The 27,943-nt window shown below is 43.6% G+C and overlaps 1 protein-coding gene across 23 annotated transcripts in view; it reads right to left on the bottom strand.

Annotated features, from left to right (window-relative positions):
• Positions 1–27,943, bottom strand: part of PTPRT (protein tyrosine phosphatase receptor type T) — a 1,025,198-nt gene that overhangs the window by 658,477 nt on the left and 338,778 nt on the right. For all 23 annotated transcript variants that reach the window (XM_072735832.1, XM_072735811.1, XM_072735820.1 and 20 more), the window contains exons 4-5: positions 21,865–21,946; positions 12,708–12,823 (exon numbers count right to left, since the gene is read on the bottom strand). In XM_072735832.1, coding sequence (XP_072591933.1) covers positions 12,708–12,823; positions 21,865–21,946 — 198 coding nt within the window. The remainder of the gene's footprint in view (positions 1–12,707; positions 12,824–21,864; positions 21,947–27,943) is intronic.

Genomic DNA, 27,943 nt, shown 5'->3' with positions numbered 1-27,943 from the left:
CAGCTTAACGCAAGGAGCCAGCACTGGTACCCCACGTCAGTCACTCACTGGCCATGGCCTGCCAGGTAGGGAAAGAAGACTATTCTCATTTGCCCCTAGGCAGTTCTCTGGGCAAGGGGGAGCTGTGAGCTTTTGGCAGCCAATCATACACTGCGGAAGGGTTGGGGGCACTGGCTCAGAAAGGACACCATCCAGGACACCAATGGGATCTCTCCTACTCGCACTCTCCTATCTCCTTCTCCTCTTACGGTACATTCATAATACATGTGGTCTCCTGAAGTTCCGTGAGCCACTGCCTTGAGATTTGTGGGTAGTCTGCTCCTGAACCTATGTTCAAAAAGGCGGGAAGGGGGGACCAGGCTGGGAACGGGACTCTACTAACCCTACTTGGGAAAGCTTGAGTACCCCTGCAATCACACGCTGCTTCTCCCAGAAGTCACATATCTCCCATGAATAAAAAGTTCCATAACTAAGTGGGTTTGAGAAATATTTTGCTCAACCTAACAAAATTTGTCTGAGTATTTAAGTAAAAGTCACATTAACATTTGTGAGTACATAGTCTGTTAGGCACTGCATTAACTGGCTTCCGTAACAGAATTCACTTAATCCTTTAAAAATCTCTATGAAAGTGCTTATCTGAGGGTGGTTCCTGGACCATCAGCATTACCTGGAAACCTGTTGGAAATGTAAATTTTAAAGAGAATCCCAGGCCTATATCCATCTGTAGATACTATTTATTGGGCTGGGCAATCTGTGTTTTTCCCCTTCCTTATTCTATTATTAACAACATTGGAAATGTCCTCATTATTCAACACAACATAAAATGAGAGAGTACGGGATGTGGAAGGTATAATTTCTGCCCAGAGGAATTTACAGGAAGAGTTAAAATTCCAACAAAACAGCAAAAAGGAAAAAGTATAAAGTTGAGTATTGAAATAGCATGTTTCGTGGAGGACAATAAGGTCAGCACTGAGAGCTATGCTCTTAGATGAATCCAGAACACTGGTTCTCAAAGTGTGGTCTGCAAAGCCACTATAGGAGCATCCCCTGGGAACCTGTCAGAAATGCAAATTCTCTAGCCCCACCCTAAACCTATGAAATGGGGAACATGATGGGTGGGGACAGCCCAGTTTTAACAAACCCTCCAGGTGCTTTCTCATGCATGATAAAGTGAGAGAAGCCCTATTATTACTTCTATTTTACAAATGAGGAAACTGAGGCAGAAATAAATCAAGCAATATGCCTTCTCAACCTTCTCATGCCTTTTCAATGGTACTTTTCAACAGACCCTGCATACAAATCCCCTGGGGCTCTCATTAAAAAGCCAGATTCTGGGATCCCTGGGTGGCGCAGCGGTTTGGCGCCTGCCTTTGGCCCAGGGCGCGATCCTGGAGACCCGGGATCGAATCCCACATCAGGCTCCCGGTGCATGGAGCCTGCTTCTCCCTCCGCCTGTGTCTCTGCCTCTCTCTCTCTGTGACTATCATAAATAAATAAAAATTAAAAAAAAAATTAAAAAGCCAGATTCTGACTCAGTGAGTCTGAACCAAACCACATGGGCTGTAGCAAGTGTCATATGACTTTGCTGAGTGACTGAGTTATTAGCACATCGACCCAGGCAGTCTGATTCCAGATAAGGAGGCCTTATAATCCCAAGGACCAACTGCCATCCCTATGTGATAATGCATGATTACACCAGTACTCTGTGAGGGGAGGGTAGAATGTGCCCTGTTCCAGAAACTTACTTTGCTTCTTCAAAGAATACCAACTGCCATCTTGCAGGAAATGATGAAAACATTTTGGGAAATTTTGTGACAGAAGCCAGATGCCTAGCTTTCTGGAAACCTCAGTGGTCTCAAAGTCAGAAATATCTACATAAAGATGCACTGCCCAAGCATTTTCCCACATTCTTGGCTAACAGATTCAATGAGGACATTATTAAGCAATGGCATACCTGACATGCTACTAGGTTCAGGTGAGGTTTTCTTAATCCAACTACATAAGTCTAAAGCAGGGGCTCTCAAGAGTTAGCAGGCATTGGAATCACCTGGAGGGTGATTCAGCAGGTCAGGAGTAAGGCCAGATAATCTGCATTTTTTAAAAGATACTATTTATTTATTCATCAGAGAAGAGAGAGAGAGAGAGAGGTAGAGACATAGGCAGAGAGAGAAGCAGGCTCCCTGTGAGGAGCCTGATATGGGACTCGATCCCAGGATGCCAGTATCACGACCTGAGCTGAAGGCAGATGCTCAACCACTGAGCCACCCAGTCGCCCTAGACAATGTACATTCCTAACAAGTTCCCAAGTGATGCTGATACTGCTTATTTTGTCCTAGGTCTCCAAGATATGAAGGTTATCACTGCCTTAAGTCCCTCAATATTTGATTTTTTTTTTAAAGATTTTATTTATTTATTCATGAGAGACAGAGAGAGAGAGAGAGAGAGAGGCAGAGACACAGGCAGAGGGAGAAGCAGGCTCCATGCAGGGAGCCCGATGTGGGACTCGATCCTGGGTCTCCAGGATCACGCCCTGGGCTGAAGGCGGCACTAAACCGCTGAGCCACTGGGGCTGCCCAAGTCCCTCAATATTTGAAAGAGCCAAACCATACCACAGAACACATGAATGGAAACATTCCTTAAATCCAGGCCACTTCCTGTCGCTGAACAATTGGTCACTGCACCAAAGATGCCAAGCCACTGCTGTGCCATTCAAAGCCAGCTCATGCTCTACTGGCAAACCAGAGTCCAGACCACTGGCTCACTGGGCCCACTGGAAAAAGGTTATCTGTTATCTTTGCCCAGAGGTTTTGCCTGCTTGCCAAGCTCTAAGCCCATGAGGATGCATCTGCCCAGAAGGTGAACCTTTATCCAATTCATCCATCCAGGGGTATACACGTGTTCTAAATTGAACGAAAGCACAGTAAAAGCCTAAGCAGTGGTCCTGCTTAATCCCATTTTATACTCATGACTCTTTCATCATGGCAACTGCTTCCTCTGAAATCTATCGTTTTTCTTTTTCCTCTTTCATCGGCTTGTCTCTCTTTTAAAACAACTCAAATTCCATCTTTCCTTAGCTGCCTTTTTTTTTAAAACATCATTTGAGAGTCACCCTCTTTACAAGAACAGGGGCTGCAAAAACCCACACTTTAGTATTTCTGACCCTGGCACACATGTATCCTTCTACCCCCAAGCAAGACTTACCTTCAGGAACTACCTAGAGAGGAAACCAGAGAAACACTGGATGCCACAGAGTCTGCTGTTTTCACACTACTCTATTACAGCCATGGAGGCATCTCTAATGGCCTCATCATTTTGCAATTCCCCCTCCCCTCTGCTCCTATGTCATGGCATTATTCCCTTCACAAAGAGATAAGACATAGCCTGAAAAAATGGCTGTCATTATTTCAGAGAGAGCATGCAGACCTGTAATTGATTTGTGATTGGTGAAAGTGGAAATGGTACTGTCTTTAATAAAAGGGAACGGGTATGCAATAGACATGATGCCTGTTCCACAGGAGATGCTCTAATACAGGGTCCTGGAAGCCTTCTCTCCTGGCAGGCTAGAAAATATTTAGGTGAAATTCTCACAATTCATTCGCAAATGAATATTCTTTTCACTTCTAGTCCTACTGCTTCAAAGGCATGACATTTGGAAACTCACTAAAATCTGACTCATTGATTTTCTTAGGACCATATTTGTACCTCTCTGGCAGTCTCTAAAGAATAGCTTTTGATTATTTTTTATTAAAAGTTAAAAGAAATAGAAGTGGACATAAATCATTTCTGATTAGCTGTACTGAAGTCTTCCCCAAGGGCCCCCTGTGCGCATGGCGGACTACTCATTTGGGGCTGACGTCTGGGTTCAGAGCTCCTGCAGAGTCTGCAGATTTGGGAGGGTCCTGGATTAAGCCCCAGAAGGAATGAGAAGCCCTGAGCAAAGAGGATGAGCAGCTGGTGAAGAGCGAGCACACATGCCGCCTCCTTGTGTGGCACTATATCCCTTTGACTACTTCCAGTCCCCTCTCTGAACGCCTATTCAAAGGCCACTTCCTCCAAGGGTGCTTCTCAGACAGAGACTCATAGAGATCCTCCTGACTCTCTACCCAGCAGACCCTTCTCTTTCCCTGGTAGCCTGGTCACATTTGTGCTCAAATATCTGATTCTGTGTTACTCAATGTCTGTCTCTGCTGTCAGACAGTAAGCCCCCCGAGGACACGACGCAGGTGCACCTTGCTCACCACTCTCTCGCCAGCTCCCATGTGCTGGGGGCCGGGAGGAGCAGAGACCAAATTTTGAAGCGCATATGCTGAGGACAGGCTGAGGGAAGGCCCCCAGGAAAGGGTTTAGGAAGTAAAGGAGGAAACAATAAGTGTGTGAAGGGAAATTTCCAGGTCCAAGTTGGCTAGGATCCTCAGAGCTGTGCTGTACAGGATGAGAAAGGAGAGGCTTGTGCGTCAGGTACCGAGGAATTGAAGAGAATGCAACCTTCTGTGGATCCAAAGCCCAGCTAGATTCCCATCCCCTAGGGTGGCCCTAAAGGAGCTGTTTTTGATCTAAGGTAACTAAGGTGAAAATGAAAGACAAGGTATGTGGAGATGGTGCCAAGGTTGCAAATACGCTAAAAACCACTGAATTCCAGACTCGCTAAGCTTCATGGTTTATAAATTATGTCGATAAAGCTAACAATAAAAAGTGAGGGATCCCTAAGCACTGTGTTCCCCAGCCATGATGCAGACCCACTGTATGCAAACCTGGCCCAGAGCCAGCCCACATCATTCTCACTGGACTTGGCTGGGAGCGGGGCCTCGGGAGAACAGCAACTGTCACAAACATGAAGGGCATGTTGCCTGCTACATTATGACCAACGACCTTTGTTTCTGACCCAGGAGTCTCATATCTTCTGCCAGCATCTATGACACTGTGTGGCTAACTGCAAATAAGGTAAACTCTCAGACATTTCATGGTTGTCAGTAGATGATTTCACAGAACCAAGAGGGCAGGAAGATCTCCAAAGCAGGCCAGTCAGCATAGTCAAACACCAAAAAAAGTCAAGTATGAGGAAGCATCTCCATCACCATCATCACCATCAGCTCCAGCAACAAGAAAAAGCACTGGTGACCTTCACAAGGGCCACTACTGGGAAAATGGAGGAGTTGAAGAAAGCCACACTGCCAGCGTAGACATCAGATTTAGGAAATGTGGCCAAGAAGGGGAGAAGTAAGAAGGCAACTGGATGGGAGCAATTTGAAAAAATATTTTTAAAAACATTTAGGGGTATTTTTTGTTGATTTTTCTTTGTAAATCTGAGAAACACAAATCTCTAAGTATCTATTACAGTGCAAATTAAAGGTGTATAAATGTGTGCTAAATAAATGAATTTTTTTTTTTTTTAACAGGAAGCCTCCAGTAGGGAAGGAAAGGCTGACATGGTGACGTAAGCATCAGGTCTACAAGGTTACTGTGGCAGGATGCTCAGGACTGAAGAACGTGACACAGATGTTCCAATCCTGCCTCCACTGCTCAGAACCTATGGGAACGTGGCCTGTGGGACTCACTGACCCGCCTCAAAGACTTGGTCTCATATACAAACAGGGCTATCAACAGCAACTCCCTAAAAGCCTGGCTATGAGAATTAAACCCATCCTATGTGTAACCAAGCCACAAACGTCAGCTGTTATCATTCATTTACCACCACTGTTTAGTTGTGGTGTGGCGACTAGGTTTTCCACAGCAGTCCCACATGGAAGGGACACCGGGTACAGATGTGGGTAGGAGGTGGAGGAGCTGGGTCCAGCACATTCACAGCAGCAGCCCTTCAGGGAGCAGAGAAACAGGTTTACTGGAAAAATCGGCTGCAGAAAGGACTGACATGTCTGCTTATCTCGTCAGCCCTGGTGTGACTGCTGTCGAGCTGATGCACTCACAGGGCAAGAGCCTTTTCCTGCCAGATTAGGGTCTGCTCCCGGCCCAGTGCCTGTGATTTGTCTAAACACATATGCTGTCCCTACTGAGATCTGTGCCAAGTGTTTGGACTCATGGCCTCATTTCTGTAACTCGTCAAATGTTATTTGTTGTACAAACCCATGGTGAAGCAAATGCTTTGTAGGGAGGCCTGGAAATAAGCTCTGTGGTGGGGCTGACGGGGCCTGCTCCAGAGCCCTGAAAAGTTTACACGCAGAGACCCACAGGCCACAGTCTTCCATAAAGACCAGGTGACACATACGGAATACATATCTCTAACCCCCCTCTTGGGTGAACAGCATCTGGTGGTGATGGTGTGAGGGCAAGCTGAGGGTAATTTTATCCTCCATGGGGGGCTGCTGCTTCTAATTCTGCTGTGGCTGGTGTTTTTTTCTGTTTATCTTAGTTACCTATATTCATTTCAAAGTATTTGGGTGAAACAGAAAAGGTGAAGATACAAAGCGTAGATAATCTATCACAATCAATGACTCAGAGTCCTGATATGTGTCTTATAGTGTTAATGTATCTATGTATATAGCTATGTATACATTTGCGCACATAAATATGCATTCATGTTTATTTTGATTAAAAAGTATATACCAGACACATTGTTTTATAACCTGCTCTTTCCACTTAAACACATACAGTGAAAATAGCATTATATATACTTCTATAACCTGGTATTTAATGACTCTATTCCAGCACTTACTTCATCAGTTCCTTCTGGACATTCAGCGTGTTTTCAGGTTTTATCCTTTTGAACATACTTGCAGATAAATGGTTTCTTTCTCTGGTTATTTTCTTAGGTAAACTCCCAAAAGTAAAATTACTTGTTGGAAGAATATGTACATTTAAGATTTCTATCTACTGCCAAACCCCTTCCAGAAAAGATGTTCTCATACACATTTTTCCACTGTGCCATACTGATAATTGGTCAGCACACTTCTACCTAGCTGTACCCTGAACATTGTTTTTTTGTTTTTTAAAGGGCTTCCCAAACTGTAGGCTGCTTTGACTATTCGACGGGCATTCCGCTCAGAATGCACAACATCTATTTGCTTTAAAAAATGCTTAAAAATTATAAGTTTGTATCGCTCATGCCACTGTATCACATAAGAAGTTACCAAGTTATGAATGAGGCCCTTCACCATAGGCTATGGCATTATACTCTTCGCCTCAAGGAGAGATCGCCCTCAAACAAGATGAGCTCATTTATAACTTTTATTGGCCTCTATCAGCCTTTTCCCTAAAGGACTAGCATTGATCTAGGCTCAGGGATGCACATTTTTGCGTAGATTCTATCCACTGATTCTTAGGTAGAGCTTCTTGCTAATTCCACGAAAGCCAGCACCAGCAGCTGAGGATTTCTAAAGAGCATATAAAGTTTCCAGGAGAGAGTAAAACAGGGGTATGGGCTGGACTTTCTTTTTAACTTATTAATTTATGATCAGAAAGCACTTAAGGATAAGCAAGCTCTGGAGTCCCATTCTACAGAAAGGAAGACAGGCATTCTCTCCAACAAAGACAACAAGGATTATCCATAAACTAGAAGTCCACCAACGACTCCCCAGACATTGCCAGAAAGAAGGAGCACTGACATACTATTCTAGAAACAACATCACTGGCTTTATTTCCCTGACTTAAGAGTGGTAGATAAAAATGTTTCCATCTTTGGTGACTTACAGTGATTCCTCCCTGTGTCTTGGTAGCTACAGAAGGAGACAGCACTGTTGAAAGGTAGCCTCTTGGCCACAATATACCTGTTTCACTTACTTTGGAAATTCTCAGACTGAGTCACAAAAGCCCGGATATATGGAACAGAACCTTTGGCCCATCTGTACACTGCTCCTCCGGGCGCTGGAACAGATCCAAAGCAGCATCTCATGAGAAATTCATTACTCCCTTAGGCTGTCTCAGATCAGGATGCAGTGGTCTCCTGAGTGGCAGGCAGGTGTCATGACAGGTGCCTCATATTTTGTACAAAGACATTAACTTACTTCCAACTACACTGCTGAATATAAGCCTGGACTTACCTAGCCAAGTAGGCATTTGCCAGAGAGCACAGTGTAAACCATCTACCTCCCAACAGTTACTGAAATATAGATGAGAGAGGCAGTATTTCTGGTGGTTTCCTTAAAGGAATAGCTATTGAAACTATTCACTCACCTGTTACATTTAAAGTGTCCCAAGATGGAAACAGATTAGCAGAGAAATGGGGACTTTTGTCATATTGCATTACCCAACCCCATCCCCTCCCCTCCTGACCACCTCTCCACACTGCTTTTGCACAGAGCATCATTATGGGAAACAAGCCTATGAAACTCACTTGTGTGCCCTCAATAAGACTTTGGTGGAGAGCGCTGTTCCTTACATTACACGCTATTTTCTTTATGAGGACGCCTGGGAACAATTCCTGTCTGGCTTCTGTGCGAACAAGTTAGAATTTTCCCGAGAAATTGGTTTGTGTTTATCTTGTGGACACTCTGAACTGTGTATCTGACAAGCTTCCTTTATTCCGTTGGCGGCTGTGGTGCAGTGGACTCTGCCTGTGACCCACAAGTTAGCCACAGATGTGGAGGGATGCAGTTTTAACATTATGGCCAGCTCCACAGTGGCTTTTTTTTTTTTTACTCCTATATCCCTTTGCCTCACTTTTAATTTATGCTATCTTGTCAGGCTTTATGTCCCATTGTAAGGCACCTGAAAAATGTTCTGTGAAATAAGATTTGGTTTATATTGAAAAGTACATAAATAAGTAAGATGCAGAAGAGACCCACACTGTGTGTATCTACCTATTTTCTCCAATACTTCCATTATGTTCTAAATCTTTCCACTGATAAACCCAAGGTTCAGGACATGCAACTCAAAAATGTAGCAAGAGTCATCATAAAATAATTGGAAAAGCTAAATAAAGGTGTTGAAAATATTGTGATTATTCCTTCTCAGTCTCCTGACCCAATTGAGGTGATGCCACTGAAATGACAAAACTCCTAGAGAGCCTGATACACACACATGAACACGAATTACAACTGAAAGATTAATTAACACTAACTACTTGAGTGACACATGGAAGTTTACCGTGATTCCTGTGGTCTGCAGGCAGCCTGGGGAAGCAAGAGGGTCAGGCACTACTTTTCTTTTCCTTCTATTGCACTTGGGATGCCTGGGTGGCTCAGCAGTTAAGTGTCTGCCTTGGGCTCAGGGCATGATCCTGGAGTCCCGGGATCGAGTCCCACATTGGGCTCCCCACATGGAGCCTGCTTCTCCCTCTGCCTGTGTCTCTGCCCCTCTCTCTCTATGTCTCTCATGAATTAATAAATTAAAAAAAAAAAAAAAACCTCATTCTACCGCACTGCTGAGGAGCAAGAAAGAACTATCAGCCCCCAGAGGTGCTCTCCCTCCTAGGGATTTCCTAACTGTAGGAAATGGTTTCAAATGCAAGAAGAGAAGTAATACCATGGACTTCTACCCAAGTGTACAGAGATGGCTGGGCATGGGTTGGGGACCAATATCCGAACTATGTCAGCCAGAAGAGATGATAAACTTTCAATAAATGAAGGTGGAGGTCACTGGAGTTAGCTTCTTCCAACGAATATTCATGTTTTGTTGAAGCTCAAGTAATGCTCTCCAAAAAGCCTTTCTACATCTCAAATGTCCTGTCTACACTTGTCCACCATGGTAGCCACTAGACACATGTGGCTACTGTGCACTTGAAATGTGTGATGGGCCATCTAAGTTCTGAATTTTATTTTAATTAATTTAAATGTAAATAGCCATCCTAAGTTTAACAGGGTTGCAGGATACAAGATCAATATGTGAAAGTCAATTTTATTCCTATACACTAGCAGTAAAAGTCAGAAATTGAGATTTTTATCCACCAAAAATATCAGATATCTAAGAATAAGTCGGAGAAAAAAAATGTGTCAGACCTATCACACTGCAAATTACAGTGAGTGCTGAGTGAAATCACCATAGATGTTAAATGAATGAAGAAATATACCATGTTCATACTCAAAAAAGTCATTATTGCTAAGATGTCAGTTCTCTCCAAAAGTGATTTATAGATTCAATGCAATCAATCCCCATCAAAATCCCAACAGGCTTTTTTGTGCAGAGGTTGACAAAGTGATTCTAAAAGTCATATGGAAATGCAAAAGACCTAGAACAGCCATAATCACTGTGAAAAGGAACAACTACTGGAAGACTAACAATACCTGATTTCAAAACTTATGATAAAGCTCACAGTGACCAAGTCAGTGTGATGGCGGTAGAAAGACAGACAAAGAGATCAATGGAACAGAAATAAAGAACCCAGGAATAGTCCCATACATCTGTGGGCAAAAGCAGCACAGCAGAGAAAGAATGCTCTTGAACTACCGATGCTGGAACAACTGAGATATCCAAATGCACACAAAAAAGAAATAAGAACTTTGATGCATACCTCACACCATATGCAAAATTAACTGAAAATGGATCATAGACCTAAAATGTAAAAGCTATAAAATTATAAAATTTCTAGAAGAAAACAAGAAAAAAAAATCACTGGGGCCCTGAGTCAGGCAAAGATTTCTTAGAAATGATGCCAGGACAAGATCCAAAAAAGAAAAAGATGTTAAATTTAATTTCATCCTAATTTAAAAATTGCTCCCCCAATGCCACACTTTAGAGAATGAAAAGACAAACCACAGGTAGACAGAAAATCTTTGCAAAGCATGTATCTGACAAAGGATTTGTATCCAGAACATATAAGGAACTATCAAAATGCCGAAACAAAGGAAACAACCCAACAATAAATGAGCAAAATAATTTAAACAGACATGGCACCAAAGATGACACACAAATATCAGCAAACTAGCACAGAGAAGCGTTCAACTTCACTGTTCATGAGGGAAAGAAAAACGAGAATCACAAGGAGATACCACCACACACCTGTTCAAATGGCTTAAACTACAAAGAATGACCACACCAAGTGTTGGCAGGGATGTTGATAAGAAACTCCAACTCCAATCCACTGCTGATGGGAATGTAAAATGGTACAACCATACAGGAAAACAGCTCAGAGGTTCTTTTAAAGTTCTGCATTTGCCAATATGACCCAGCCATTCCACTCCTAGGCATTTGTCCAAGAGAAATGAAGGCACCTGCCCATATGTCCACTTGAGTCCACACATGTTCATAGCAACTTGTTTTCAAATAACCCATAACTTAATAACCCATATGTCCATCAATGGATGAGGGTATAAAGAAATTGTGGTACCTCCATACAATGGAATATTATTCAACAAAGAAAAAAACTTTAAAATAAAGTGTATTTACACACATCACAGAGAGATCTCAAAATAATTATGTTGAACAACAAAAAAGAATACAAACTATGTGATTTCATTCATATAAAATTCTAGAACATGCAAGTTAATACACAGTTGACCCTTTGACAACATGGGGGTTAGAACAGCAATCCCCACTGCACAGTCAAAAAATCCACGTATGACTTTTGTCTCCCCCTATAAACTAAATGACTAAGAGCCTACGTTGACCAGAAGCTTTCCTGATAACATAAACTGTCAATAATTATATGCTTTGTATGTTCTATGTATTATATGCTATATTCTTACACTGAAATTCAAGAAAACCATAAGGAAGTGAAAATACATTTACTGTACTGTATTTAATGGAAAAAAAAATCTATGTATAAGCAACCCTACCCAGTTCAAACCCATGCAAGGGTCAACTGTTCAGTGACAGAACACAGATCAGTGACCACCTGGAGACAAAAGGGAGTAGAAAGGGCAGAAAGAAGGGATTACAAGTGGGAACAGGGAAACTTCACAGGATGATGGATATGTCTAGTCCCTTGACTGATGAGCTTCACAAACATACACACATGAAAGTGTATCAAATTACATATTTTAACTATTGTATCTCAATTAAACCTCGATGAATTTGTGTAAAATAAAATACAAAACCAAAACACGGTCAGTAGCCACCTGTGGCTACTCACTGCACAGTTCAACCCTCTGCGCTGTCCTCACATTTGGTATTTCTACCTTAGTATCCGTGGGAAGCTCTCTGACGCTGTAACAACTGATGTCTAATTCTGTGTCCTATCCTTTCCCCTCACCTCCACTGAAAGAGATCCTCTCTTATCTTGCTTTTGAAAGGAAGGCCGATGAGCAGACCTAAGAACGGAACACATTCAAACTCAGAACATCTTCCTGGCTGACTTCCCTGAGAGACCCTTTCAGCCAGAGAAGAGGTGGCTTTGCTGGTTGAGTGAAATATTCTGCTGAAGGGTGATTTTACCAGACTTTACCAGAGCACTGTGGAAGGCACACTGCATGTCAGACAGGAATCTGGTGGACCACTGGGGAGCTAAGGTCCCTCCAGAGAAGATCTGATGATTCTACATACTCAGAATCTAAAGTATTGAGTTTGCCTTAGCCCTGGGAGACTGGCCTTCAGAGACAAAGAAGGGCAGCTTGGAAAGGGCATAGCTGCAGATTCTAGTTCTGGCACTTTCATGTTTGTGGTCTTAGTTTCTCCATCTGTACAACAAGTATATCCTGATGCCTACGAAACAGAATCAGAGTTAAGATCTAACAAGATCATGGACACAGAGTGTCATCCAAGGAGCAGAGGGACATCAGAACTATCCCGTCCCCTTGCCCACACCAAGCCCTTCATCCCAGCACACCTTTTCTTCCCTTACCATGGGATGGACAGGTGTGAGCAGGGGGCCAGCTTACCTGGAGCCAAAGTTTGTCATGCTGGGACCACTTCCCACCAGCAATGCACTGAAATGTGGCATTCTGCCCCACGTTCACCTCGACGTTTTGCAGCCGCAGAAAGTGAGGTGCTTTTCCTAGGAGAGAAACCAAACAGCACCTGAGTCCTGAATTCAACAGCCTGCAGCACTTCCCCATGGTGATGGCGGCTCAGGAGGAGCACTGGGCATGGTGGACCCTGTACCTGGAAAGCGGCCCAGCGCAGTGAAGAGCTACTGCTGCTTGATCACTTACTACGAGCCAGCTCCTGTTGGTTCTAAGAGTTTTACGGGATCACCTCCTTTAAACCCCACCATATCCACAAGATGGGTAACATCCCCATTTCACATATCAGAAAATGAAGGCTCCGAGGGCTTACAAAGTTCAGCACAGTTAGATAGCCCGAAAGTGAGGGTGCCAAGACATGAATCCAGGTCTCTCGGAGTCTCAAAATCCCTATTACTAGCTTCTGGGCAGTAGGGGCATGTTTGGAAGGAAAAGTTGAAGGTGGGGCATGGGGAGGATTCATCACTGAGAAGTCCTCCCTCCAGCCTGAGTGAGCAAAAAGAGGAAAGCGTAAGCAAAGCACCTTGGAGCCTGAGACCCACATGTCTGGCCTTGGTGATGATGCTGAGGAGGAAAATGATGAGGGAAGAACAAAGGAGGGAGGAAAGGTGGAGGAGAAAACTCTTGGCTGTCATTCACATAGGACTCGCTGCGTCATCAGTGCCATGTGCAGCGTCCACACAGGGTAACTCACTGAACCCAATGTGGCTGGTAGTAGAATCATGTCTGTCTTACAGCGAGTGAACTGATGCACACAGAACTCAGGACATTCAGAGCCTACACTCTGGAGGGGACCAGGGGGTGGGGGGAAGCATTTGTGCTGAGGACTTGGCATAACAGGAAAATGGATTTTCTAATGAAACTCACAGGGTCTGTGAGCAATCAATCCCAGAATTAAACAGTTTTATGTAGGGTAAGGGGTTCATCTTTTTGTTTGTGGAGTCAGGTTCTTGCTTGTCTGAGCTCTCCAAAGATAAGTGGGCTAATAATGAATGTCTAGAAGTATGAATTTCTTCACTGAGGCATAAAAGTGCCCAGGGTCCCCTAGTACATCAGCCTCACAATGGGACCAAGTAACAGTTGTTAAGAGGATAAAGAAGGTCCAACAATGGCCTCTGGCCATCTTCTCAAAGAGAGTCAAATACCCAGAGAGACAACTAATAGCAATAATGTCACTTATCTAAAGCTCGTGCAATGCCAGGCACTGTGATAAATGCTTTACATGTTTTATCTAATGTAACTTAGCAATGTTCCTGTAAAGCAGACAATATTACTATTCCCCTTTTAGAAAGGCAGAGACCAGGACTCAATAAGTTTAATTTTCCCAAAGCTACATGGCATTTCCCAAAGCTTCTGTAAGGGACAGAAACAGAACTCAGTCCAAATTTTAGCCCAATAGTCAACATTTAACTACTACATTCTCCGGCCTCCGGGGTGGGTAAGGGGAGATCAACGGTGTCAACTGGAACCCCAGGATCAAGGGAAAGGGCTTGCAGGTCAGGCTGTGCTAACTCTAGGCTCCTCTCATGGCTCCCAAATATTTAATGACAAGTGATCCCCTTTGCCCCATGGCCTTAGCACTTCCAACCACCTGCTCCACCAACCCGTGTCACCACACATGGAGCTCAGCACAAGCCAAACCCCTCGGTGTGATGAGTCACACTTGCTGTGTGAAAACACAGACCTCCTGCTCAGGTAAACAAAGGACAACAGCTCAGAGACCCCCCTCGTGCTACCTTCAGGACCCCACTGCTAATGTAGCATCAAGAATTAAAGGCCCAGGGAGGACCTCTCCTCATGGGCTTCTCCAAACTGAAGATTCTAGCATCTAGTCAACCTGACAAATGTCATGCTGCTCTGATTGTCTGAAATTGTTTCCTTTTTGCTTCCCCGTGTAATTTTGCAAGGTTATTTCTGGAACTATCAGTTCAAATCAAGTCTTAAAGGAAGACTAAGAGTAAACCCTGTAAGCCCATTTATGCCACAGGTTTAAACAGGAAGGAACATCCACTCCACTCCTGGAGGGAGGACAGGCGCAGCTCTAATGTCGGGAGGCTCTGTGCTGGGTTTCATTAAGGGGCAACCGTCCTCACCCTTGGGAAGAAGTGGGCAAATGGTTTAACCTCTGGGACTTGTGCAATTAGAAATGGATCTTCTCTGGATCGATGTCCCCTGCTTACTTCTGACTTCTGGCTTCTCAGCAGCAGACCTTTGTCTAGATTCTTTCATTTTCAATCCCTCTTCCTCCTTTCTAGGTTCAGGAGTAGAGAACACAGAGGCTTAATGGCCCCTAGTGTTACTATTCTGGTGAAATATGGATGGTTTACAGCAGCAAGGTTGAACCCATGCATCCAGAGGAGCCAGTTACATAAATGAATAAAGTGGCTCAGTTGTAAAAAAAAAAACAACACACCACCTCCTTGCCCCATCATACACCTTCCCACTTTTGAAAGAGACTTGGGTCAAATAAAGATTTCTCTATGAGAACAACAACATTGCACATGTGGTAACAATTGGTCTCAGACACCAGCCTCAGCAGTGACGAGGCAATAAGGAATAGTGGGGTCTATGGAGAAACGGATAAAGACCCCATGACTCTCTCCACCGGAAAGGGGGCAGCAGTTACTCAAATCCAACAGATGAAGGCCACTCCACAGTACTTTGCTCAGGGCAGCCCCTTGTCCAATTTTTCAAATTCGGACACACCGAGACGTATCAAGGAAGAAACCTGGTTTTATGTGAAATCTCTCATTCTAAAATCTTGACTAAATTCTATTAAAACACTATGTAGACTTACCAAAACACATCTGCAGGCACATTCTTCTCATGTGTGGTCTCTGTTAGATAGGTCCTATATGCAAGTCATCTAGAACAATTCCCACTGGCCAGTCCTGCTGGTCTGGCCCCATCAATCCAGTGAGGCCCCCAACCCCTCCAGGCGGAATGCTGTGGGCCATATGACTGCTCGCCCTAGGTCAAAGTTCCTGACACAAGAACTGATCTAGATCACCATCCTCCTGTTGAGTGGTATCTCCTCATGCCCGTATTCTTGTGTCTGCTCTCTGAGCCTTGGCCTCATCCCTGCCTCAGACCAGAAGTCTCTCTTTGGGGAGATCCTCCTTATGGTGAGGACCCATTCAAGCCACTTCTCCAAACTCCTAGCCTCTCTGACCCTCCCTCTTCACTTCCCTCCCTCACAACATACATACTCCAGTCCACTTCTGAGCACTGTGCTCTCTCAACTGCTACTTTCCTCCAGCATCCACAGCTCTGGGAAAGAGTTGATCCCCCCGTCAGCAACTTGCCAACCTATAGCCAAACACAGTTGACCCTAGGGCCCAGCCCAGCCTCCAGCTTGTGATTTATTTTTTTTTTCAGCTTGTGATTTTAAACATTCCACCTTCACTCCCCACTGAGACTCAACACTCCCAAAATGGGATCCCACTGAATGGGGTTAGCAGAAAACGAGCTGTGTATTTGGGGCCAAATGCCTTGATGTTGATGACATTTAAAATCCTGTCTGTTGGCCAACACACACATGAGAAAATGTTCTGCATCACTTGCCATCAGGGAAATACAAATCCAAACCACAATGAGATACCACCTCACACCAGTGAGAATGGGGAAAATTAACAAGGCAGGAAACCACAAATGTTGGAGAGGATGTGGAGAAAAGGGAACCCTCTTACACTGTTGGTGAGAATGTGAAATGGTGCAGCCACTCTGGAAAACTGTGTGGAGGTTCCTCAAAGAGTTAAAAATAGACCTGCCCTATGACCCAGCAATTGCACTGCTGGGGATTTATCTCAAAGATACAGATGCAATGAAACGCCGGGACACCTGCACCCCGATGTTTCTAGCAGCAATGTCCACAATAGCCAAACTGTGGAAGGAGCCTCAGTGTCCATCGAAAGATGAATGGAGAAAGAAGATGTGGTTTATGTAGACAATGGAATATTACTCAGCCATTAGAAATGACGAATAACCACAATTTGCTTCAACGTGGATGGAACTGGAGGGTATTATGCTGAGTGAAATAAGTCAATCGGAGAAGGACAAACATTATATGGTCTCATTCATTTGGGAAATATAAATAATAGTGAAAGGGAATAGAAGGGAAGGGAGAAGAAATGGGTAGGAAATATCAGAAAGGGAGACAGAACATAAAGACTCCTAACTCTGGGAAACGAACTAGGGGTGGTGGAAGGGGAGGAGGGCAGGGGGTGGGGGTGAATGGGTGATGGGTACTGAGGGCGGCACTTGACGGGATGAGCACTGGGTGTTATTCTGTATGTTGGCAAATTGAACACCATTAAAAAATAAATTTATTATTAAAAAAACAAGAAAGTACAGCAAAATGATAAAAAAATAAAGTCCTGTCTGTGCCGCATCTGAAGACATATTACTGTGCCCTTTATTTCACTCTTTAAACCTGACAGTGTTCAGTAGGAAGCCACACGATTGAGGAGAAAAAACAGTACATACATTAGAAAGATGTTGCGGACACACCGTGGGCTCAGTGACACGGCCCTGCAAGGTTGTGATGAGGGGGGAAAAAAAAAAGTTTAAGAAATTCCAAAAGTCCACTTGGGAGCTAGAAACTTTGAGACCAGCTGGGAAATCGTGCTGACATTCATTGTGTGTGGTTGTCGCTGCTGTGGTGGCCCTGCTAATAGTTAACACCAAGAAATGACAGCAGAGGGTGGCTATGACTAAGATACTTCTAGAGTAACATAAAAATGTTAGATGGGCTATAAACTATAGATGAGAGGCGTCGGTTTTTAAGAGAAAATAATTTCCTTTGAGTATTATGCCTGTCTGTCGGTGTTTTGGAAGCTGCAAGGCAATCATTCAAAGTCATAATTTCGGCTCAAATCGATAGAGAATACAATTGAGAATCAGGTGCTCACCAACCACCCCAACCAGGAACTTTTGGAATATTTAGTGGAATCGCTTATTGATAAATGCTGACCTGATGTTAATAGAAAAAAAATGTTTTGGAGGAGGGAAATAGAGAATTACAAAGCCTGAGGAGAATGCATATTTCTCAATATAGTTAATTTTTTTTTGGCAGCCATGAGTGAAATCATAAATGCATTCATATGAAGGCTTTGGAGGGGGAAAAAGCACTGTCAGTCAGTCCAAAGGACAGTTCAGAAGCCACTAGAAGTAAGCATGACTCACGATCTCATGAGCAGCCCCCAGGATACATGCACCACCCCAGCCTGTGCCAGCCAGGTGCTTAAGCCAGAAACCCAAGAGTGTACCATTTTTGATGCCTCTGTCTCCCCCAATTAACTCACCAAATAGGACCAGCTGACTCTACCTCCTAAATGTATCTCTGATCTGGCCATCTCTCTGTGCTCTGTCTCTTCATAGCACTACTGACCATCTGTTATGGGCTAAATTCTGTCTCCCTTCTCTGCACGCCCCGCCTTCTCCCACCACCACCCCCCGCCCCCCGGATTCATGTATTGAAGCCCTACTGCTCAACACCTCAGAGCATTTGGAATTAGGGCTTTCAGAATGGACCTTGGTCCAATCTCTCTGGTGTCCCAAAAACAAGAGAAAATTTGGACACACAGAGATATATCAAGGAGCATGTGTACACAGAAGAAAGCCCATTTGAGGACACAGCAAGAAGGCAGCCACCTGCAAGCAAAGGACAGAGACCTCAGGAAAAACCAACCCTGTCATCTTCATCCCCGACTTCCACCTACAGAACTTGTGGGCAAATCAATTTCTGCTATGTAAGCATCCCCCCAGCCTGAAGCATTCTGTATGGCAGCTTTAGCAAACTAATTTACCCTCTGTTATAGATTGTATAATTACGTGATTGTTTCATTTCCAGTGTCTTCTATCTCAATGGAAGCCCATGAGGGAAGAGAATGAATGGGTCTTACTTCCATAAAGCCAGAAGAGTGCCTGCCTTGGAGTACATGCTCAGTAAACACATGCTGAAAGATGAGTAGATGTCTCTCCACCAGCCTGATCCAGCCACCATCACCTACCTCTTCCATGACTCTAGAACTTTCTTCCTGATAGGTCCCCTGGCTTCTCTATTCCCCTTCAACTTGCTCTCTGCAGAGCAGCCAAAGTGATCTTCTAATATTTAAATGAGATCAAATCAATCCCTAGGACAAATCCCTCCAGTGGTGTCTTCTTGTGCCTCGATTAAAACCTAACCTCATCATGACACTCAGCACCTTCCATGGCCTGGCCTCAGCCTCCTTCCTTGACTTATGCTCAGACCCTTTTCCCCTGGGCCCCCTACACTCTGGCTCAGGCAACATCTGCAGACTCCCACTGCAGGGCCTCTGCACCTGCTGCTTCCTCTGCCTGGCATATCCCCCTCCCTAGGTCACGACACAGGGAACTTAGGTGTCAGCTCAGACGCATCCCCTGCCCATTCTACCTACGGCACCCTCCCCCACCGCAGCCACTCCCATCTATTCTCTTCATAGCCCTATTACTCTCTGAAATTATACTTGTTACTACTTGATATTACTTATTTAGTGACTTTCTTCCCTCTGCCACTCAGCTAAGTTAACACTGTGGAGATGAGGATCTAACCAACTGGATCATTTAAGTATCCCCTATGTCCAGGGCAAGTTCCTGACACATAGCTAATGCTCAATAATTGACTTATGGAAAGAAAGTAGGAGTAAAGCATTGGAGTGGTTGTGGACTGAGCACCAAACTGAAGAAGGCACTGCTCAACTCACACGACTCAGGAGCAGTGTGTGGATAGACCCCTGAGAACTATATGCACCACCAATATTTGTACATACTGGGGAAAGGAGTTTTTCCAATTCCAGCCACTATCATGGGGTCCTCACACTTTGATTCCTGGGAAGTTTAAGCTCAAGTTGCCTAAGCATCGAGACTAACCTCCATACTGTGCTCCCATTACACAGGAACACAGCCCGTGTCACATCCTTTTGAGCTATATCCCATGGCCCATTTGCTGGCTAACTGCCTTTCAGAAATTCCATAACCATGCAGTGCACACTCCTCAGCAGGAGGAATGTAAGGATGTCAGGAGAATTCTAAATTCAGGAGCAGCCCCGGGGTAGGGTGGATTCCAAGGAGGAGACATGAGACTTTAGAGTGGAAAGGCATCCAAACACCCCCCAGAGAACCCTTTCCCATACAGACTTCTCAGAGAGAAGGAAGCATTTGGCTTTAATGGCAAACCGTGGACGGTGCTTGGAGTTAAGGTGGAGCTGAGGTTGGATCACGTTGGATCACGTTGGGCCTTGTGACAGAGGTAGAAATTCCCACTCTGAGTAGAGACATCTGGGATCTCAGACAAGAGAGCCAGGCCAGATTCTCCTGCCAAGAGCCAAAAGTCACCTACTAGAAAAGCCAAAGGTAAACCACAAGCATAGGATAAGAAGCAGGGATGTAGCAGAGGTGAGCATCCCCAATGAGGATGGGATGTGTACAGGGCTTGGGAAAACTGAACCCTGTCTCAGAGACCACCTCAAAACTGGGAGCAGGACAGAGCTGAGTGTGTGCAGTTAAGTGGACCTCAGGGAGGTCCAATCCATCCTGATGCAGCTGTCCAGTCTGAGGTCAAAGATCATTCTTTAATGGGCAGTTGATGCTGATTCCCAGAAGGCCAGGGAGGGAATGGCTTCATCTGGGTGAGGAGGATTAACTGCATTTCTACTATATAAACACTGCATGGCCAGGGGGTTTCTGGGACCCTCTTCACCCTGTCCATGATTGCATGGACAGACCCACCTAAGGAAATCCCAAAGACTCAGCAAGTAACCCAGAGGGCAGGAACCTTAGACCACAGTGATGAAGAATCTAGTAGGATCTCAGCACTCCTGAGAGGCTGGCTGGTTTTAGGGGAAGGAGTGCTCCCTCACATAGACACAAAACACAATTATCCCAAACACTGCCTTGCCAAAACCCCTTGGAACTTGTCCCAAATTCCTCCAGAGAGGTGCTCTAAGCAATGAGTCAAACAATGGCACTCTAGTGCCAGGGAACGAAGTGATGTTTAAGGGTCTAACCAATTCAGTGTAGGAGAAGTGGAAAGTGTCATTTCAATTAAAGCAACACGGATGGGGCTGGCCCAAGAAGAGCTCCAACATGAAAGGACCACAAGGGCATGGCCCTTGTGGAGGAAATAGCCAACTGCACCATAGCCAATAGCGTGGCTCATGGCTACAAGGAGGGAGAAGAAGAGGCGCCCCCTAGGAGTTACCTGGAAACAGCTGCTGCCAATGGGAATCTCCAACATGCAATTCAGACAGACTAATGAGGCTGGCACCCTAGCCCTCCTAAGGGCTGCTACAATCTCTATGCATATCCCTTTGACTCAGCCACCACCACCCCCAACTAAATGTCACTAGACATGATGCCATTCAACTCCCCTCTGGGATTTCGTGACACTGGGAGCCATAGGTTCTTACATGAACACATTCTGATATCTCAGACTAAACACAGCAGAGAGGGACAGAACTCCAAGGGGGCAACTAGATGGACATGGAGGAGCAGAAGGCCTTTGAGAACTCTTGACACCATACCGAAAGTACTACCCACAGTGAGAAATCTCTCCTGACGCCTACAGAGAGCTGATGGGTGTACTTAAAATTACTTTTAAAGAATTAATAGCTTTGGGGTACTTTTCCCTGTGAGTGAACAGTGTGCTAATTTGCTCAGTGGTCTAGTGTTGTTCTTTTTTTAAGACAATTGCACGAGATTCTATCCGAAGCCCTCTAATTCTTCCACTTCAGTGGTCTGAATCCCACTAATAAACAATCAGGACTTGAGACTCCCTTAATGACAGGGAGAGATTCAAACGAAGATGTTTTGCCACTCTCTGCAAATTCCTGTAGGTGCTGGCCTGTTGAACAGGCCAGCGAAATTACGAATTTATTCAGGACTGATTGCATTGAGTATGTAAGCATTTTTGAAGGAATAAAAAGGAGAGAGAACCAGAGATGGTGGTGAGCTGAATGAATAGGCAAGGGGTGGGAGGGAGGGGGACCGTGGGCTCCAAGCTCCCCAGTCTCATATGGAGCGAGGCTGCATGAGGAGGAGGGAACAGACTTACTGCATGGATGAGCAAGGACCCGGACCTCGTCCACAGCGATGTAGCCAGGATGACCCTTCAAAGAGACGGATTCAAATATCACCTGCAACACACAGGGTGGGAGTCAATTTTGCAGAAGTGGTTGTAGGCATCGTAGGAAGCTTGCCCAGCCCCCAAACCCTGTTTCAGCTTCCCACAAGAACCTCCTAAAGAGGCCTTTTATTAGTCTAGTTAGCTACCCTAGCAATGGACTTGGATTTTCAAAACAAGGTAAAAAAAAGGGGGGAGGGGGGCACATTCTAATGACCAGCAAAAGAAAAGGCAGTCACATGGAACATTTCTAATGGATTTCAGAAATAATGCCTGAATGCAGAAAAACCACCCAAACATGGCCTGCAACCCCAATCTGCACCTTTTTCGTTACTGTTTCAAATGAAGCACGGAGAAGAACTACTTCCTAATATCCCACCTAGGAAGGTGGACAGAGGACCTTACCTTGGAAGCTACCATAAGCCAAAGAGGGTTTACCCTGATTTGATTCTATACCCCACAGGAATACATTTCACCTGAATTTCTTTTTTCAATTTTAATTACAATATAGTCAACATACAGGGTTATAATAGTTTCAGGTGTACAACAGCATGATTCAACACTTTCAAATAACACCCAGTGCTCATCAGAACAGGTGCACTCCTCAATCCTCAACCCCTCTTTGTCCCACACCCTCTCTCCTCCTCCCCTCTCCCCTCTGGTAACCACCAGTTTGTTGCCTGTGGTTAAGAGCCTGGTTCTTGGTTTGTCTCTCTCCCCATCTGAATTTCTTAATAACACCTCTCGAAGATAAGCCCCATGCATAACTGTTGGTATCCAGGGATCCATAGGCAACAATTCTTGGAGTTCTCCATTCTGACTCTCACCCAAATTGTGTATTTCACTACAACTTTTAAAACTCCCTTAATATATTTCTTTGTCACCCACTGTCTAACTTTGCCTAGGGGATATAGCCATGTAAGTGGTCACCACGACCAATGCCCAGGACCTTCCCTAATTCCAGTGGTCTTTATCTCTCAACCAGCTTCAGCCATAGCCATGTCCCTGTCCACTCCAGAAACTGGAAGTTGTATCCTCCAGGATTCTGGCACAGCCTCCTGCCCCTCACTCCTTTTAAACCTGCTCGTTTGGCTTGAGTGGTACCCTGGACTTCAACCTTCCTAGGGTCTATTTGACGGCCTGGACCTCCTGTATTCTCAGCACACCCAGGATTACCCTGCAAGCTGGTTAAACATCCAAATAATTCTCACCCAAAGCCCCCAATCTTTCACATCATCAATTCAGTGTTGACAAGTCTACTACAAATCTGTCTTGTCTACCTTCCATGCCCTACACATATATTCCCCTTTAATATCACCCACCCAATCCCAGCAGACACACACAGCAAATCTTCAAGAGGCAAGAGAACAAGAGAAGGGCTGACTTCTAACTTCTTGCCCATCAATCACAGGTTGGATTACACCTCGGATGGGGCACCTGGGTGACTCAGTGGTTGAGCATCTGCCTTCAGCTCAGGGCATGCCTGCAGTCCTAGGATCGAGTCCCACATTGGGCTCCCCACAGGGAGTCTGCTTCTCCCTTTGCCTATGTCTCTGCCTCTCTCTCTCTTTCTGTTTCTCATGAATAAATAAAATCTTTGAAGAAAAAAAAAGGATTACACCTCGGATCACCACATGCCAACCATTGCCTCCTCTCCATAAGGCATGCCAGCACTCTTGACCCCTCCCCACCTCTGCTATGTGTTCCAGCTACTTGGTCCTTCCTGGTTCTATCTTGTATCTCTGAACTCTCTTTTTATCCCTGATTTTGGCATAAATAAATGCTTGGGCTTCTCTTATTCTTTAAAAGCTACCCTTTAGCAGTAGGTTCTGCATTAGCACAGTCCAGTTGTGTTTCAATCACATGAGGAATTCTCTAGATAATAGACTAGATAATACTCTAGATAATAGTTTTATCTACATTCACTGTCAACACTTCCTTAATTCCCACTGCAAACCCCCATCCATTATAATATGGACTTTGTCCCCAGCACTTCCCCCAGAGCTGCTCTCATGGCAGATTCTAGTAACTTCATAGTTACTAAATCCAACAGATAGTGTTTCAATCCTTATCTTAAGAAAGAAGACAGTGCAGTGCTTGGGCTCCAGATCAGGATGCCTGGGTTCTAGTCTTGGCTATACCACTTACCAGTGTGTGAACCTGGGCAGGTTATCTTACTGCTCTGTGCCTCAGTTTCCTCATCTGCAATTACAGTGTCCACTTCTTTGGATAATTTTTCAGGTTAAAGGAATTAATGCACTATTTAGAACAATGTTTGGCACATGGTAGGTACTCAATGTGTGCTAATTATTATTATTAATACTTGGATCATTTTTTACAACTATCAATGTTCATAGCTTCTTCCTTTCTGGATCTCTCGTTTCAGGCTCAAGTGACACTTCATTCTCCATTTTTCTCACAGAACTGGGATAACATCATGGTAGGTTTCTTTGTAAGCACTCCTCCTCCTATAACTATCAAATGTGAGGTTCCCCTACTCATGTTTTCACTGAACACATTCTTCCTCCAATGGCTACCAATTTAGTGACAATCCCCCACCACAGTCCAGTCCAATTTAGTGACAGTCAGCCCCACTCCATACTCCTCACCAAACAGCAGTTTCACCCAGCTATGAGATCTGTATTTTCATTCAGATATTATTACACAGATGACTCAACCACAATCTATATGCAACCGATCTGAACAGCTTCCCTATCAAATTGTCTCCCCTACTGCCCAACAGGCTATCTTTCCTGAAACATGGGCCTCACTGGGTTGCCCTACGACCCATCCAGTTACTGAAGACTGGGATTTGGGCATCTGCCTGGGCTTCTCCTTCTGACTCGCTCAGTATTTTCTTTCTGATTCTGACTTAGTACTTCTAAATCTGGCCATGTCTTTCTAACTCTGCTATTAAGTTGAACCATATGAGGCAATCATTTTGTAGGTCAAATCCAGTTTGATTCTAGTCCAATGGCTCTGGTTCAAATCTTCATTATTCTTCATCTCTACCACTTCAACAACCTACACAATGGACCCTTCTCCTTCCTGTCTTTCACTTCTCACCTCAAGCCTATGGATAGAATGTAAGATGGGTGATGAGACCAACAAGAAAACATTCATGTGGAATCTTTCTGTGGCCCATGTGGTCACTCCAAGTTAATGGATTCAGAGCCCAGCAGTCTCAGGGCGGACCCAGAGCTCCAAAAGCTATAATGAGAGAACAAGGAACTGGTAGAGAGGGTGGTGATGGTTGTGAAGAGGCAGCTTCCTTGGGTGGTAAGATCAATCATTAAAACCACACACATGACTGCTTGGGCATTATGTAAAATGACTTCGGGATGGCAGTCACATTAAACATAGAGCAGCTGGCACTAGCATGGCAACTGATTTGGAAGAGGGGTTTATTAAGGTAACAGGGTCTTTCAGAGACACAGAAACAAAAATGTGCAGGGAATGAGGAAATGTCTGCAGAAATAATAGGCTACCTGAAGGATAAATGCCACAGCCTGCAGAGGAGAAAGTCAACAGAAGACTTTCTATAAAGAATTATGTATCTAATTATGTTTTCAATAGCTGAAAGGAAAACAAAAGCAAAGGCCATAGGAAAAAAATAAAATAGAACACAGAAAATACATTTAAAAACACAAAAGCATTCAAACTATGTAATAAGAATGACAAAAGAAAAATTATTTCTGTTGTGACAATAAATATAAATGGGTTAAAATAGAGAAAAGGTCTCAGACTGTCTAAATAAATAAAATCTTATTGTACACTATTAAAGGCCTAACACAAAATGACTCAGGTAACTTAAAAATAAGTTGAACAAAGGCATAATGGGAAAATGCAAATAAACAGAAAATAGTTGTAAAAATATGTAAAAGTGTCAAAGTAGAATTTAAACTGGAAAAAAATAAAAACCATTAAGTGGGTTATGAGGTCTTTATTTTTAATGCATGAGTTAAACTTTAAAAGAGAAAATGATGGGGGGGGGGGAATAAAACACAATTTGAAAATTTTAACTCATGTCCCAGACTCTGACCAAATAGAAAAAACTAAAGATTTAAGTATGTACATAATATGAATAATAATGTATTTACTAAATAAAGGTTATTTAACACAAAGATCAGATGACAGGCTAAAGACTAACTTCGATAAATCTCTCAAAGACAAAAACTGTATAGGTCTAGATCTAGTATTTTCTAAGTTCTCTAAGGCTAGAAATTAATGACAAAAGCTTAAAAATAAATTTCTTAAAACTGAAATATTATGTCTGTATATATAATACCTCCCATAATCACTAAAATTTCAAAGTATGTTTTGTATGTTAACAAAAGTCTGAAACAAAATTAGAAGCCAATGGCTAGTAGAGAACAGTATTTGTAAATCTAGGTCAGCTAAACGATAACCTGTTTTGTGTCAAGAATTCTTACTAATCAACAAAATAAACTCTCCAAAAGAAGAGTTGGCATATGACTTCACTAGATAATTCACAAAAGATAAAGAATGGTAATAGTCTATGAATAAATTTTTAAATGATACCAGGAAGATTATGGAGGATGAATATTTTATTCTTTGAAATTTTCTAGATTATCCAATTTTTTTGCAAAAAAAATGAGCTATATTTACAACAAAAATTAAATGCTTTAAGGTACATTACATTTTTGTAGCCCTCTTCATGCTGTAGTATCACTATGCTATATACCATTGCAGAGTTAACTCCACTATAGTACCTATCACCCTATCATATAGCATTATAACTGCTTGTTCCCAAATAATCTTATTCCCTAAACTCTAAAACCACTGGGAACAAAATCAAGGTCATCATTCATTCATTCAACATTTACAGACCCTCCACTGTACCAAATACTGGGACATATTCTAGGGTTATGAAAGTCAATGAGATGACTAAGGTCCTAACTCCAATGAACTTCACATTCTAGTGAATAGAAATGGAAACTAAATAAATATATAAAATTAAACTCTTTTATGATTGGTATTATGAAGGAAATAAATAGAATATTGCAATTAAGAGGAGGAGGGTCTACTTTACTTAGAGTGGTCAAGAGAGAACCCTAAAGAGATGATGATACTTAAGATGAGACTAGAAGGATGAAATTGGCCTATCAAGAAAAAATATGGTGGCAAGGGCAAAGGCCACGAGGCAGGAAAGCACTGGGGATAATCTGGGAGCACAAGAATGAAACTGATGTGGCTCAGATACAGTATGTAAGCTAGAAAGGCACAAGGCAAGGCTGGAGCATTAGCAGTGGGGTCAGATGAGTCTTACAAGACATAGCAGGGGGCCTGAATTTTCCTCTAAGTCACTGAAAGGTTTAAAGCTGGGACGTGACATAATCTAATTTACATTCTACAAAAATCATCCTGGCTGTGCTGTGGAGATGGGTTAAAATAGATAATGATCAATCAAAAGATAAGGGTGGCTGTGATGATGATGGTGGCTATGGAAAACAAAGATGTTGTCGGCTGGTGAGGTATTATGAAGGCAGGTATGAGATAACTGCTGTTGGAACAAGAGGAGAAAAGTGAAGGAAAGTGAACTCAGTGAGGACTCTTCAATTTGGGGACTGAGCTCTTAGGTCAATTCTTCAATTTGGGGAGCTCTTAGGTCATTTATTGACACGGAGAAGATGACATGATGAACATGTGTGCATGGAAACATAGGCAGGGCTACTTCAGGATTTCTTTTCGGTCTTATCAAGCTTGAGATGCCAAGTAAACATCTTAATGGACGTGTTGAGTAGGATAGTGGCATTCTGTTTTTGGAGCTCATGGGTTATTTAGGACCAGAATTACAAATATGGTAGCTTTGGCATCTAAATGGCATTTAAAGCTAAACTAGGTGAAATCACCATAGAAGGCAGAGTAGGTAATTCAGAGAAGAGAGCTTGGGCTCAAGGTCAAGTGCTAAAAGCCCAATCGAGGATTTTTGGGGGGATGTTAGAGATTGAGCATAATTTTAGGTAGAGGGAAATGAATCAAGGTAATA

The sequence above is a fragment of the Vulpes vulpes genome, chromosome 14 (assembly GCF_048418805.1).
Source record: "Vulpes vulpes isolate BD-2025 chromosome 14, VulVul3, whole genome shotgun sequence".
In the NCBI taxonomy this organism is placed as follows: domain Eukaryota; kingdom Metazoa; phylum Chordata; class Mammalia; order Carnivora; family Canidae; genus Vulpes; species Vulpes vulpes.
This window is presented reverse-complemented; position numbering and strand designations above follow the sequence as displayed.